The sequence below is a fragment of the Bubalus kerabau genome, chromosome X, assembly GCF_029407905.1.
Source record: "Bubalus kerabau isolate K-KA32 ecotype Philippines breed swamp buffalo chromosome X, PCC_UOA_SB_1v2, whole genome shotgun sequence".
Classification (NCBI taxonomy): domain Eukaryota; kingdom Metazoa; phylum Chordata; class Mammalia; order Artiodactyla; family Bovidae; genus Bubalus; species Bubalus kerabau.
This window is the reverse complement of record NC_073647.1, coordinates 108,964,856-108,979,551: the sequence shown is the minus strand read 5'-3', so window position 1 is coordinate 108,979,551 and position 14,696 is coordinate 108,964,856. Positions and strand designations below refer to the sequence as shown.

The following is a 14,696-nucleotide window of genomic DNA, read 5'->3' as shown; positions in this document are numbered from 1 at the left end:
AGTTGAGGAGATCGGCCACCTCCACAGTGCCAATCGTTGGTTTCTGGGGACCCAGGGTCTGTCCCCGATCCCCAGTACCTGCAGTCCTCCTTGTTCCTGAGGCCTTTCTGCTCTCTTCCTCCCTCCCCACTGGGCTCTCAGCACTGCCCCCTGAAGAGTGTGGGGGAGCAGGACCCAGGTAAAGACATCCATGGGGAAGGGGGTGGAAGGGAAGAGTACTTTAACCCTGGAGCCCCAGAGAGGTGGTGACATCCCTAGCATCCTGCCTCTGAAAGCTGCTCTCTCCTCCTTTCCAGATGAGTTGCCTTATCTCAAGTGCCCTCTGCACACAGTGCTCAAACTTACACCTGTGGCTTATGGTGAGTGCCCCCACCTTCATCTGCGGAAAAGTATATAGACGCTATGAGCATGCCTGCAGTGCCTACCATTTGTCCAGCAAAGTCCTAAGAGAAATTCCCTGGGTAGATAGTTAGATGTCTTGGTAGAGGCAGGACTGGTGGTAGCAAGATGACAATGGGGGAAGGACTTAGGTAGCCTCTAAATCTGGGATGTGGCGCCAGCTTTCTCTGTCTCTACCAGAGCACCAATCATATAGCACAAAGCTATAGAAGAGAGGGTCCCCAAAAGGGACCAGAGAAAGGGGGGCTTCCACAGGTTTGGGGCCTCCCATGCCAGCTCCAAACCCCAATGATACCACCCTCCTCTTTCTTGAGGCTCCCCAGAACTACCTTGTGGCCTTCCACACCTCTGATCTTTCAGTAACCACATAGTTCTCAAAATAAACTTTACCTGGGGTTGGTTGCCCCAAGGTGGTGGCCCCAAGATTCTTTTAGCACTTCAGCACCTAACACAGTTGGGAGGCTCCACAGGGCTCCATCCTTATCACACAGATTAGGTTTCTGTCTCACAGAAAAGACCTGGGGAGTGGGGCAGAGATCATCTGTTCTCAATTCTCATTCCCATTGACAAGGGAGGCTCAGCGAACACTGAGACTATTAGGGGCACAGCCTGCCTTTTAGGCCTGATGCCTTCCCCAGACATCACACAGCTGGTCTAAATTCCCCTCCATAAAGGGCAGCTATAATCTGCACACAGCATGGAGCTGGGGGTGTGGGTGCTTACGGGGAGAGGGAATGATACCTCAGGGGAGACCTGTGCTCACCTGGGTGGCTTATGGATGGACGGGTTGTTCTTTTCCGAGGCTGCAAGGTGGAGTCCATCTACCTGAATGTGGAGGCTGTAAACACACATCGGGAGAAGCCTGAGGTAGGTAAGGGACTCTGTGGCTCAAGCTGGGGTATTGTTAAAGCACCCTCCCCTGCAGAAAGGCAGCCCCAGTCCCACAGAGCTTGGGTGTTTCCACCAACATGTAGAAAAACCAGCACCCAGAAATGTAGGAACTGCAGACCAGACTCGAGATACCATAGAGAAGCAGGGCTAGAGCAACCCCGCCTAAAAGGACTCTGGCTGAAGTTCCCCCAGGCTTGCCTAAGGAAAGAGTCAGGATCCAGGCCTGGCTGAAAGAGGGGAGCCTGGCACTGAGAACAAGAGACAGGGAAGGGTGGGGGCTCCAGACTACTGGTTCCTTCCTACTAATACTAGATTCTTTCCTCTCAGAATGTGGACATCACCCGGGAACCTGAAGAAGCCCTGGACACTGTTCCTGCCCACTACTGAGCCCTTTCTTAGACATCAAACTGCCTCTGTCCTTTCTTGGGTTCACCTTTAGGAGCTGCTATTATTGCTCTTTTCTTACACTGAGAACACTCTGAACTTGGCCTCACTGGAAGAGACCCACTTCTAGTAAAGAAACTCCAAAATAGGCCTTGATTTCTAGCTATAAACAAGGAGCTGTCTAGCTCAAGATGAAACTTGTTCCTTCTTAATTCCTATTCCCTGATCAATAAAGACTTCCTTACTGCCTACAAAAGTAGAAAGGAGGTCATTGTGAGGCTTCTCCTACAAGATTTTCTTAAGATCCTGACCTTATGAAATGGCTCTGGTGCTGTGGGGGTATGGACTGGGTGAGAATTTCCTGGATAAAAGGGCTCTGGAGATGCATGTGAGTGCCTATGGCCTTGTTCCTTGGTGAGCAACATGACTGGGAACATGACACCTTCATCCCTATATTCAAAGAAGAATCTGTACTTAGACCACAGTTCTCCTTTCTTCTCCAACTCTTGTTGCCATCCTGACTGATTTCACTGTCCATATAAATGATCCAAATACCCTGGTCACCTAGTGCCCTGCCCCCTCAACTTCAGTGATCATCTTCCCTTCAGTCAGTCGCTCCATGGACCTTGATTGGCATCATCTAGACTTCTTCCCAGTTTGACTTCTTAAATACAAGCATCTCGCTATCTGACCACCGGCCCCCTATTCCTTATAACTCTCTGTGTCATCCTCCCACACAGCAAGCATGTATGTAGTATTTCTTGAATGAACAATATTTACCCTTGCACTGCATGGAGTATAAGTCCTTTGATTCCTTCAGTATCTCCCAATCCATCAGTCCTCTCCCTCTTCATTTTCCTTCCATCCCTGGCTGTCTTGGATCCTACTTTCTGTCTCTTCAGCCAATCTCCATGCAGCTACTATGGGCAGGTACCAGCAACCCAGTTGTGAAGATACAGACTCATACACCCCCTGCCTTTTTTTTCCCTTTTTGTCCTCCCATCACAACCACCAGCAAGACCCAAAACCTTGTATAATCCACATCATTTTTTTTAATTGGGATCTTTTACAGGGTTGGTGATCACTGCTTGAAGCAAATCTATATTTATCTCCTTCCACAGCCACCATTAAATTCTGTTCAAAGTCAGAGCCACTCTCTATTCTCTGGTATTCTATCCATCCCACCTTCTCAAGGATAAGTTGATTCAGTCAGTTCCTGATTATTCCACATCTATATCCTGTCCTTCTCTATTGGCTTTTGCACTCATAGTCTATGCAACATGCTTGGGTCTCTCTCCTATCCCAAGAAAATCCTCTGTTGTTGCCATGTCCACCTTTAGTTATGTCCCTTTCTATCTCCCCATTCTTAGACATCTCAAAATGAAACTGTACTTAATCTCAAGAACCTGCCCTCTTTGCCTTCTGTTCCAGGCTTCCCCTTCTAGATCTTGACTTAGGCTATTTTCTGCTGGTCTGCTATGCTTTCCCCAAGACTCTATCCCACTGAACTCACAGCTTTTATCCCACTGAACACATAGCTTTTAGTCTAAAGCTAGAGCCCACCTTCCCCAAAGAGCTAAGCTGATCTCTAGCTCTTCTAAACCCAAAATGTCACCCCCATCAACCTAAGCACATTAAAATACAGAACAAACTGAAATTAATTTTGCAAATTTAAAGCAACTATGATACCAAATATGATAGGACACAAAAACCAGAATTGGCAAGCAGATTATTTTCATAGTGTGTCACCCTCAGCTGATTGGTAATATCTGCTAAGACTGCTGCATGGACAAAGATTCCAAGGATGTACCTTGGCTCCATGGGAAGGCCTGCTGCAATTCACTAGCAGTATCTATAAAAATGAGATAAACATGGGCTCAGGAGGGCCAAGAGGAGCTACTCCAAGTTCAAGGTCAGGAGGGGCGGCTGTGAGGAGATACCCCTCTTCCAAGGTAAGGAGCATCAGCTGCGCTTTGCTGGAGCAACTGTGAAGAGATACCCCATGTCCAAGGTAAGAGAAACCCAAGTAAGACGGTAGGTGTTGCGAGAGGCATCAGAGGGCAGACACACAAACCATAATCACAGAAAACTAGTCAATCTAATCACATGGACCACAGCCTTGTCTAACTCAATGAAACTAAGCCATGCCGTGTGGGGCCACCCAAGACAGGTGGGTCATGGTGGAGAGGTCTGACAGAATGTGGCCCACTGGAGAAGGGAATGGCAAACCACTTCACTATTCTTGCCTTGAGAGCCCCATGAACAGTATGAAAAGGCAAAAAGATAGGAAATAGACGGGAAAACAGTGGAAACAGTGTCAGACTATTTTTGGGGGGCTCCAAAATCACTGCAGATGGTGACTGCAGCCATGAAATTAAAAGACACTTACTCCTTGGAAGGAAAGTTATGACCAACCTAGATAGCATATTCAAAATCAGAGACATTACTTTGCCAACAAAGGTCCATCTAGTCAAGGCTATGGTTTTTCCAGTGGTTATGTATGGATGTGAGAATTGGACTGTGAAGAAAGCTGAGCGCTGAAGAATTGATGCTTTTGAACTGTGGCGTTGGAGAAGAATCTTGAGAGTACCTTGGACTGCAGTGAGATCCAACTAGTCCATCCTAAAGGAGATCAGTCCTGGGTGTTCAGTGGAAGGTCTGATGTTGAAGCTGAAACTCCAATACTTTGGCCACGTCATGCAAAGTTGACTCACTGGAAAAGACCCTGATGCTGGGAGGGATTTGGGGCAGGAGGAGAAGGGGATGACAGAGGACGAGATGGCTGGATGGCATCACTGACTCGATGGACATGAGTTTGGGTAAAGTCTGGGAGTTGGTGATGGACAGGGAGGCCTGGCATGCTGTGATTCATGGGGTCGCAAAGAGTCGAACACGACTGAGCGACTGAACTGAACTGAACACTGCTGAAGCCAGTGCTAATTCTGACAGCACTGCTAAAACCAGCACTGGTGCTGTGTGTGCCTCCAAAGCCAAGACTGGTGCTGAGTGTATCACCAAAGTTGGTGCAACTGTTGAAAGAGCTGCTAAAGGAGACCTTGGTACTGAGTACACCATCAAAACCAGTACTGGTGCTAGAAGAGCCACCAAAGCAGATACTGGTACTAAGTGTGCCACCAAACTGGCACTAGAACTGAGAAAACCACCAAAGTAGCCACTAGTGCTGAGTGTGCCACCTAGGCGAGTGCTGGTGCTAAGTACACCACTAAAGACTGCACTGGGGCCAAAGTGTACTGCCAAGGTTGGTGCTCGTAATGAGTGCATCACTGAAACCAGAAGTGGTACTGAGTGTGCCTCCAAAGCCAGAGCTGGCTCCACCATTGAAACTGGTACTGGTGTTGAGCAGGTCACTGAAACTACAGCTGACCCCACCACTGAAGTTGGCACTGGTGCAAAGTGTGCCACCAAAGCTAATACTGGCTTCACTGCTGAAACTAGAGCTGGTGTTGGCTGTACCACCAAAGCTATGCTGGCTCCACCACTAAAAGTGGAGCAAGTGCTGGGTGTGCCATCAAAGCAAATGCTGGCTACACTGCTGAAGCTAGCACTGGTGCTGCATGTGCCACCAAAGCTAATACCAGCTCTGCCACCAAAGACATTACCAGGGCTGGGTACACCACTGAAGCTAATACTAGAACCATCGCTATAGCTAGCCCTGGTGCTAGCTTCTCTGCTGAAGTCTATGCTGGCACTGGCGTTTGCATTTTCTTGGGCTCTGGCCTCAATTTCAAGTGAAAATCTGTTCCAGGCCTGAGCATCATCTCCTAACTCTTCCTTTGTTAGACAGTCGATATCCATGTCATCCCAATTCCAGGGCCCAGCCATAGCTTCCTCTCCAATCGCCATTTGGGCTTTTGCCTCAGCTCTGGCCTCAGCCTCAGCTATAGCCACAGCTGCAGCTTGGACTTGCATCTCCACTGCTTCCTGGTACTGCATGGCCCAGTCCTTGGGGTCTTTCTTTTGCACCTGAAATGAGAATTACAATCATTATAATAAAAATAACATTTGTAATTATGTATTAAGTACGTACCATGGGCTTTGTATAAAACTAAGAGTAGCATTTTAAAAAATTCTTAGTTGTTAGGGCTCTATCATGGATCAGTCCTGAGATCCAATTTCAGTTCTGATAATTTAGGTGCTATGTGACCTTGGACAAGCTACTTAATGTCACTGAGCCTAAATGTCTTCATCTCTGTGTTCATACTGACTCTTATCACAAATGAACTGCAAGCTGCCCATCACTGTATACTGCTTTCCCCAGTCAGGGACATCCTGTACCCTTAATATGTCAAGTCAGGACAGCTCTCCTATTACCTTTCATGGTAAGAGATAAGGAGAAATGATAAGAGAGTAAATATGTTATGGACTGAATGCTTTTGTCCCGCCAAAATTAATATGTTGAAGCACCAACCTCGAATGTGACTATATCTGGAGGTAGGGCCTTTCTGGAAGTAAAGTTTAATGATGTCATAATGGTGGGTTCCTGATCCAATAAGATTAGTGTCCTTTTAAGAAGAGGCTCTCCCATTATACAGAGTGAAGTAAGTCAGAAAGAGAAGAACAAATATCATATATTAATGCATACATATGGAATCTAGAAACACGGTACTGATGAACCTATTTGCAGGGCAGCAATGGAGACAACAGACATAGAGAACAGGCTTATGGACATGGAGGGGGTGCAGGAAAGGAGAGGGTGGGACAAATGGAAAGAGTAGCATAGAAACATATGCAGTACCATATATAAAACAAATAGCCAGTGGGAATTTGCTGTATGATGCAGGGAGCTAGACCCAGTGTTCTGTGAAAATCTAGAGGGCTGGGATCAGAGGGAGGTTCAAGAGTAAGGAAACGTGTATACCTATGGCTGCATTTATGTTAATACCAACAAAATAACCAACAAAATATTGTAAGGCAATTATCCTCCAATTAAAAATAAATATTTATTTTAAAAAAGAAGAACTCTCTCTCCACCTTGAACACAGCAAGAGTTCATGATGCATGAACTCTGCAAGCCAGGAGAGGTTTCATTAGAAACTAATACTCCTGGACCTTGATCTAGGACTTCTAGCCTTCAGGACTATAACAAAATGTTTCTGTTTTTTTTTTTATATATATTTATTTATTTGGCTGCACCAGGCTTTAGTTGTGGCATGTGAGTGAATTCTTAGTTGGGGCATGTGGGACCTAGTTCCCTGACCACGGATTGAACCCCAGCACCCTGCATTGGGAGTGTAGAGTCTTAGCCACTGGACCACCAGGGAAATTCCTGTTTCTGTTGTTTAAACTACTCAGTTTATGATATTTTGTTATAGCAGTTAAGGAGACTAATATAAATTATGAATAATGAATGAAATGATGTAAACTTTATGTCAAGCAGCATTCTGGGACATAAATTAAGTTCCATATGTTTATATATGAACTGCAGGCTACCCTGTACCTGTCCATTCTGTACACTGCCTGCCCCAGCCATATTACCCTTAATATGCCAAGTAAGGGAAGCTCTTCCATTACCTTGCAGGCAAACTTGAGAACTTTCATCTTGCTAGTCTCATGGTAGGAGCGCAAGCCCCAGAAGAACTCATATTCAGGTGGTCTGCTGTTGGGGACCCTCTTGTATTTCAGGTACCTTGGAGAAAGGAAATAAAACTTGCTTCTAACCAAGCAAACCTGTTGTCTAACCACTTGGTTCCAGGTGGCAACCTCCTCCAATCAAGTACTAAACTCAGCTCCTGGAGAAGGATATCCAAGGCCCTCCTTCCCCACACTAACTCCAAAACAAATTTCATGATCTTAACCTCCAATATCAAGCCATTTCCCATTGGCTCTGTACAAAGCAGTCACTTGGTGTTACAGGGGATGCATATATAGGGTATGGTGTCACAGGGAGGCCAAAGTATTCTGCCACCTGTGAGGGGTAAACCCAAGTTTCTATTGGGTGTGTTGTAAACAGAGAAGCCATTCTCTGGGCATTCTGCTCTGAGCACACCCCATAGCAAGGGTTTTGTGTTTGGTCTGGCCCAGCCCTGGTATGGTCCACCATGGTAATTGTGGACCAGACTCACTTAGTTCTAGGAAACATAATGCCCATATGTCTAAAGTTAGTGTAAGAAAAGGGCTGATCAAGCAATTTCTGGACCAGACTGGCATACCCAGAACACTTCAGGTCCTGACAAAGCCCCCAAACACCACTTACTTTTGCTTCACAAACTCATCTGTGATGAGCTTCCTCACTTCCCCTAAGAGTGAGTGCCTTATCCTGACAATGGGAAAAATAACCCATGAACCAAGATCAGATCTTCCCACATGGGGGTAGAGGCATTTCCCAATGTGGAAGAGACCTCTCTAGTACATGAGGCCATCTCAATTAAGTCAAGAAAGTAATGAACACAGGATCACTAGAAGCAGGCAGCTGAGGTCAGATGGTTCTTATCAGGGATGCCCTAAGGTCTATCTTATATATCAGATTAGAACAGAAAGAGGACATAGGAGAAAGAGGAAGCAGAGAGTTCAGGACCATTTCCCTATCCACCCAAGTCAGAACTCTGGACCCAGTCCAGCACATCTGCCCACCCCACCAGACCACCAGACTGATGCAATCCTGGGGCCATTCTCTCTTGCCAAAGGACAACACGGACAGCAAGCACTGACAGAGCCCAATCATACCCAGGGCACAGCCCCAACTTGCGCAGCACCTCCCAGATGACAGCTGCAAGGGGAGGCAAAAGGAAACAGGGATAGAAAATGAACATGTGCAATTTTGACCATGAGCCCCTCCTCCAATTCAGCTGCCAACCCAGCCACTTACCCTCATTGGCCTTGTTGCCATTGATAAAAATGACACTCAGAATCATCATGAGAAGATCTAGTTTGGGTGTGCCCTTGGTCCTAGGGGAATAATGGGACAGAGAGAAGATTTACATCCAGCAGCCATCTGAAAAACAAAACAAAACAAAAAATACACCAGCTTGCTCACTAGGCTAGCTTCTCCCAGATTCTTCAGATATGGGAGAATTCTGCTCAGTCTATGCTTCAAGCTCTATATGATCCTGGGAAAGGCACTTAAGGCTTTGAGCCTAGTCTCCTATTCATAAAATGGGAAAATTACATTCTCCTCTCCCAAAGTTACTGAGAGGATAGAATGCTTGTCAGTCTGGTATGATCCAGGCACCCAGCCAATGTGAGTTCCTTCTTTCTCTTCCAGACCCCTCAGTTCCAAGAGAATTCTAGGCACAGCCCCACTGATGCTCCTGCCCATCAACCATCATGATTCACCCACACCACGAAGCCTTCCCTTGAGAACCACTCTACCAAGCCTGATAGGAAGAGACAGGGAAGCTTCTAGAGAAACAGAAAATCTGACAGTAGGAGTAACCCAGGCTTCTACACCCTCCAGACAATCATAAAGGGGCACTACTCCTGTGTGCAGGGCTCCAACTACGAGTGGATGATAGAAAATGGGGTTTTAGGCTCTGTCTTTCTTGACTTCCTAAGGGGATGTGGGGAAGGAAAAGACAAGGATGGAGTAGTACTATGAACCAAAAAAAAGCAGAAGCCTCCCTACCACTGCAGCCCTTTCCCAACTTACATTCTCAGTATGCCTGTAGAGGATTCCTGAATGCTAATGAGACTATACAAGCTACTTTATCAATTTCCTTCAGATTGACTCAAAACATCTGCCAAGTAAAAGAATAGCGTGTGAGATCACAAAATTCAGCCTAGGCACCAATGAGCTGGCTGAGCACCCCACAGTTCCCTGTTGACCTAGGATTTGTGACTGTGTGAGAGAAATCAGTAAGATAATGCATAGAAAGTATTTAGCTAAGTGGCCAGCACACAGCAAACAAATAACAAACGTATTATTGTTACCAAATCATCTTTATGATTAATGGGACTCTATACATGAACTGTGAACTTCCAGATGTTCAAGCTGGTTTTAGAAAAGGCAGAGGAACCACAGATCAAATTGCCAATATCCGCTGCATCATGGAAAAAGCAAGAGAGTTCGAGAAAAACATTTATTTCTGCTTTATTGACTATGCCAAAGCCTTTGACTGTGTGGATTACAATAAACTGTGGAAAATTCTTCAAGAGATGGGAATACCAGACCACCTGACCTGCCTCTTGAGAAACCTATATGCAAGTCAGGAAGCAACAGTTAGAACTGGACATGGAAAAACTGACTGGTTCCAAATAGGAAAAGGAGTACGTCAAGGCTGTATACTGTCACCCTGCTTATTTAACTTATATGCAGAGTACATTATGAGAAACGCTGGGCTGGAAGAAGCACAAGCTGGAATCAAGATTGCCGGGAGAAATATCCATAACCTCAGATATGCAGATGACACCATCCTTATGGCAGAAAGTGAAGAGGAACTAAAAAGCCTCTTGATGAAAGTGAAAGAGGAGAGTGAAAAAGTTGGCTTAAAGCTCAACATTCAGAAGACAAAGATCATGGCATCTGGTCCCACCACTTCATGGGAAATAGATGGAGAAACAGTGTCAGACTTTATTTTTGGGGGCTCCAAAATCACTGCAGATGGTGACTGCAGCCATGAAATTAAAAGACACTTACTCCTTGGAAGGAAAGTTATGACCAACCTAGATAGCATATTCAAAAGCAGAGACATTACTTTGCCAACAAAGGTCTGTCTAGTCAAGGCTATGGTTTTTCCAGTGGTCATGTATGGATGTGAGAGTTGGACTGTGAAGAAAGCTGAGTGCCAAAGAATTGATGCTTTTGAACTGTGGTGTTGGAGAAGACTCTTGAGAGTCCCTTGGACTGCAAGGAGAGCCAACCAGTCCATTCTGAAGGAGATCGGCCCTGGGATTTCTTTGGAAGGAATGATGCTGAAGCTGAAACTCCAGTACTTTGGCCACCTCATGTGAAGAGTTGACTCATTGGAAAAGACTCTGATGCTGGGAGCAATTGGGGGCAGGAGGAGAAGGGGACGACAGAGGATGAGATGGCTGGATGGCATCACCGACTCAATGGACGTGAGTCTGAGTGAACTCCGGGAGTTGGTGATGGACAGGGAGGCCTGGCGTGCTGCGATTCATGGGACTGCAAAGGGTCGGACATGACTGCACAACTGAACTGAATTGAGGGAGACAGAGAATGGGAAATGGAAGGGAAAAGTGAATATCTGAAATATACTACAGGATGTGTCCAACAGTGAACAGAAGCCAGGATTGAGTTGGATGGCTTGAGTCTTAGCTGTACCTGCTGTGTGACCCCAGGCTAGTTTATGCCTCTCGCTAGGCCACCATCTGCTCATCTGCATGGGGATGGGGCTGGATTAGTCAGTCTCTGTGGTTCCCTGCAAAGGGATGTGTACACCTTTGTTCCATTCAAGAGTTCCCCATTGTGCCCATCCCCCAGAGGATACCCCTTCACCTTCTCCAGAGCATAGCTTGTTTGTTCAATGATCTCTGAGAAATATTCATCATATTCTTGGATGACATCCTTCAGCATGTCTGCAGGAAGGGAGAGAAAGGAACAGTTGGGATGAGAAGGGGCCACAGAGGCTATAGTCCTTTTGCCAGCCCAGTGGGGTCAGTATAGCCTGAGTCCTGAACTGTGTTAATGGGAGATGCCAGCCATGACAGAGTGTGAAAAGGGCAGGGGGGTACATGTGAGAGAATGAAGAGGCCATAAAACTAAATGGTTACTCCCATGGCAGAGAGGAGAGGGGAGTAGAAAGGACAGCTTAGGGAGGAGTGTTGGTATGACTCTGTCTGGGCGGTTGATGGGGATCTTTGGTCCTTAATCAACAGGCATTTCACCAACTTATTTGCCTGGGAGAAGAGGAATACATGGGGAGATCTCAATATGTTTTCATAAAACTTAGAAGAATGGCAGAGAAGAGGGCATGTGAAGAAGAGAAAAGACTGAGCAGCATTGGATTCTTACCCTTTCTTGCAAAATGGCCACATCTCGGGATAGCAGAGGCCTCTGGCTCCATGGGATCCACCTATAATTACCATCACCTCTCTCATCCTTGTTCAGATTCTTGGACTACATCATCAGAAAGAAGGAAGATCCAAAATCACCAGCTGAAAGAGATGGCTTTGTCTCCTCACGCTGTCCCCTAAACCTTCCATATAGTGGGTCCTGACTTTACCATTAACCACACTGAGTCCTAGATTTGTCTTTTACTGTCTTCCAGGCAGGAGTTTTATTTTCCTGCTACACAGGAGCAACCCAAGGGCAGAGTCTGGTTATTTCTCTTTTTTTTGGCCACCACTGGCTCTACAAGCTGTACCCCTTCAACAAGTCACTTCACCTCTCTGGGACTTGGTTTTCTTATCTGTAAAACTGGGACCTAGCTGGCACAAGTTGCTTTAAAACATAAAAATATATCCTGTGTAACTATACCTAACACAAAGCCTGACATATTCTAACTACTATGTAAATACAAGTTGAATTATATCTGGGTTGTATCTAAGTGTATCGATGTCTTATTTCCACACCAATCTGTGAACTGCCAAGGAGCAGTAACTACATCCCAATCTTCTCAGAATCTCACATAGCCTATATGAATGCAGGGACTGGCTCAGAGTATAAAGACTCGGTAAACTTTTATAGAACAAGTAAACAAACCAGGAGGAAAGCAATGGAAAAGAAGTACAAAGTTAAGGATGGTGATGTCAGAGATCTCACCTTTTGGTTCCTCTTTCCCTGGGTCCTAGTTGTGGGCTCCAAACTAAACTGAGCCAGGTAGTCATCTGCCAGGGCCTGGACAGAAGCAGCAACCTGAGTCTCAAGAGAACTTATGTGGGTCTGAGAGGTATCCATCTTGGCCTGGATCCCTTGGTCAACTTGAGTCTGGCTTTCGGTTGTTTGGGTCTTAGTGTCAACCTTCTGACCCCTGTACCCTCTCTTGACCCAGAGGGTGGCTGCTAGGGGTTGGTTTGTGACCATTTGACTGGCAGGTAGGGCCTCAGAGATCTCACAGGCAGATTTTGGGCCTTCGTAGACAACTTTCTTGCCCTTGGATTTTGGGGGCCAGATAGCTGCTGCTGAGGCCTCAGTCTGCCTGGTAGCTATCTCAGTGGCATCTGAGGCCTCTGGGAGCTCAGTATCAGTATTTGTGCCCTTAACAATAAAATTGCCTTCTTGGCTTTAGAGCCTTTCTTAGTTCGGATGGAGGCAATTTGGCTGTGGGTGGTAGCTGTGTAAATAGTGGATGGAGCCAGTGAGATATCAGTGGCACTAGCTATGACCTTATTATCAGCCTTCTTAGCCCTGGAAACTTCCTTAGGTGTGGTGGGGCCTAACAAAGCTTGAGAATTGGCTGACTCATTGGCAATTGGAGCCTGAGTAGTCTGAAGAACGACTAGCAGGTTTAGGGTCTGCAAGGGTAACTTGATCTGTGTAGTGACACTCTCACTGTCAATTGGAAATTGGGAACATTGGGTTGCCTTAGCAGTAACTTTTTTTGTCTGTTAGATTTCTTAGGCTAAGCAGTGAATGAAGAAGCCTGAGTATTGGCTACCTCAGTGGTAGCTGAAGCCTGGTTGATCTGGAGAATGATTGGCAGATTTAAAGCTGGAAAAGTTACTTTAAACTTGGTGGTGGGAATCACACTGGCAGATGGAACTGGAGGGTCAGTCTTAGTAATAGCCTTAATAGGGGCCTTCTTGGTCTTGCTTTTCTTCGGCTGGTTGGCAACTGGTGGGTCCATGGCCAGAGGGTCCTTGGTTGCTGCCAAGAGGGTATGTATCATCAAGACACTGTCTTCTGTTGTCTCAGCCTGTACATCTGGAAGGAAGTGAAGCCCTAGGCTCACAGTGGGAGGCAGAGGGCCCTACACACTTAAGACTATGATGTATTGAGCCATCTGGCCTCCCTAGAGCCCACCCTTTCTAAAAAAAACCTCCCCCTCCTTTGAATGATTGATTGAAGGGGAGAGTAAAGAAAGAGAAAGGGAGCAAGAAATAGGCAGGTTTTCCTCACCTCGTCCTCCACCATGCAAGGGAGGACTGAAACAGGTTAGGTAGGGAGTTATGCAACCACAAAGTGGTAGGGGCTCAACAGCAGTAAATGAACTCAGAACAGGGTAGATGGCCTTCAGAGAATGCAGAGAGGCCTCACCTGGAACAGGGTCATCTTATAATTGGAGTCATTTCTCCTATCCATTTTTCTGGAGGGCCAAGAAACAGCTGAGCCTGATGGGAAGGGGCTTGAGTTAGGAAAGAATGAGAGGGAGGTGGAGATTCGTATGGCCTCCTGCCAATCTTAAGGAAGGGGTTCTTATCAAACCTTGAACCCCAAACCCTACAACTACTGGGTTCTCATACCTAGAAACCCAGATGGTCTGGCTTCCAAATCCTAGCTCCTTTTGCTTCCAAGAAACAGCAAGTCAGTTCTCCGACCCCTTCCCCTTTACCCTACACAAGCCCCTTACTGCAACTCTATAGTGCGCATGTGCACCAACCAGAGGTGTAGGGGCAACCGCTGGCGCTGAGCGCTCACCTGCTTTGGTGGACTGAACTGTGACCACCTGAATCCCACATAAGGTCTCTGCTCTCAGAGCAACCGAACATCTGGACTCCACCCGTGACAAACTCTTTCTAACTGCATCTCATCTCATTCCAACCCTTCTCCCAACACCTCCCCCTCCACCTCCGCTCTGCAGTACCTCTACTTACAGCTTCTTACAGCCCCTTCCCGCCCCCAACACCATCCACCTCTCCTCCGTAGTACAGTGGTGCACCGCACCGCCCCTTTTCGAAACGCCCCCTCCCTCCACTCTACAGTACTACCCCGCACCTCTTCGTCCCTTTACACGCTCCCTCCCTCCGCTCTGCAGTAAGTCCCTGCACGCCCCCTCCCCAGCACTGTTTTCCTACTTCTACGTCTGCAAGTGACCATCCCGCCCTTACTACAAACATGGTTGCCTCGCCCATAAATCCAACGATATCAGGCTTTTGTGTGATCCTTGTTCCCAAACGCTACCAGGTTCTGTCCCTTTCCTTTTCAAACCGGTATCAACCGGGTC

General features: G+C 46.7%; 2 protein-coding genes and 1 non-coding gene across 7 annotated transcripts in view; 1 reads left to right on the top strand and 2 right to left on the bottom strand.

Moving 5' to 3' along the window:
- Positions 1-2,746, top strand: part of PFKFB1 (6-phosphofructo-2-kinase/fructose-2,6-biphosphatase 1) — a 108,387-nt gene extending 105,641 nt beyond the window's left edge. For all 5 annotated transcript variants that reach the window (XM_055565025.1, XM_055565023.1, XM_055565024.1 and 2 more), the window contains 3 exons: positions 297-359; positions 1,202-1,266; positions 1,618-2,746. In XM_055565025.1, the coding sequence (XP_055421000.1) occupies positions 297-359; positions 1,202-1,266; positions 1,618-1,677 (188 nt within the window). In that variant the 3' untranslated portion in view covers positions 1,678-2,746. The remainder of the gene's footprint in view (positions 1-296; positions 360-1,201; positions 1,267-1,617) is intronic.
- A 433-nt stretch (positions 2,747-3,179) lies between these two features.
- Positions 3,180-13,834, bottom strand: LOC129639783 (trophinin-like). Its single transcript, XM_055565021.1, is given in 15 exon segments — positions 3,180-3,537; positions 5,541-5,658; positions 7,207-7,321; positions 7,889-7,951; positions 8,359-8,401; positions 8,501-8,580; positions 9,281-9,335; positions 9,338-9,368; positions 11,090-11,183; positions 11,450-11,490; positions 11,606-11,710; positions 12,356-12,802; positions 12,805-13,136; positions 13,139-13,502; positions 13,790-13,834. Coding segments are annotated over 15 exon segments (2,061 nt in total). The 3' UTR covers positions 3,180-3,409.
- Positions 7,556-7,684, bottom strand: LOC129640506 (small nucleolar RNA SNORA11). Its single transcript, XR_008708873.1, has one exon. It is a non-coding gene; the product is annotated as a small nucleolar RNA SNORA11 (small nucleolar RNA).
- Positions 13,835-14,696: the final 862 nt, after the last annotated feature.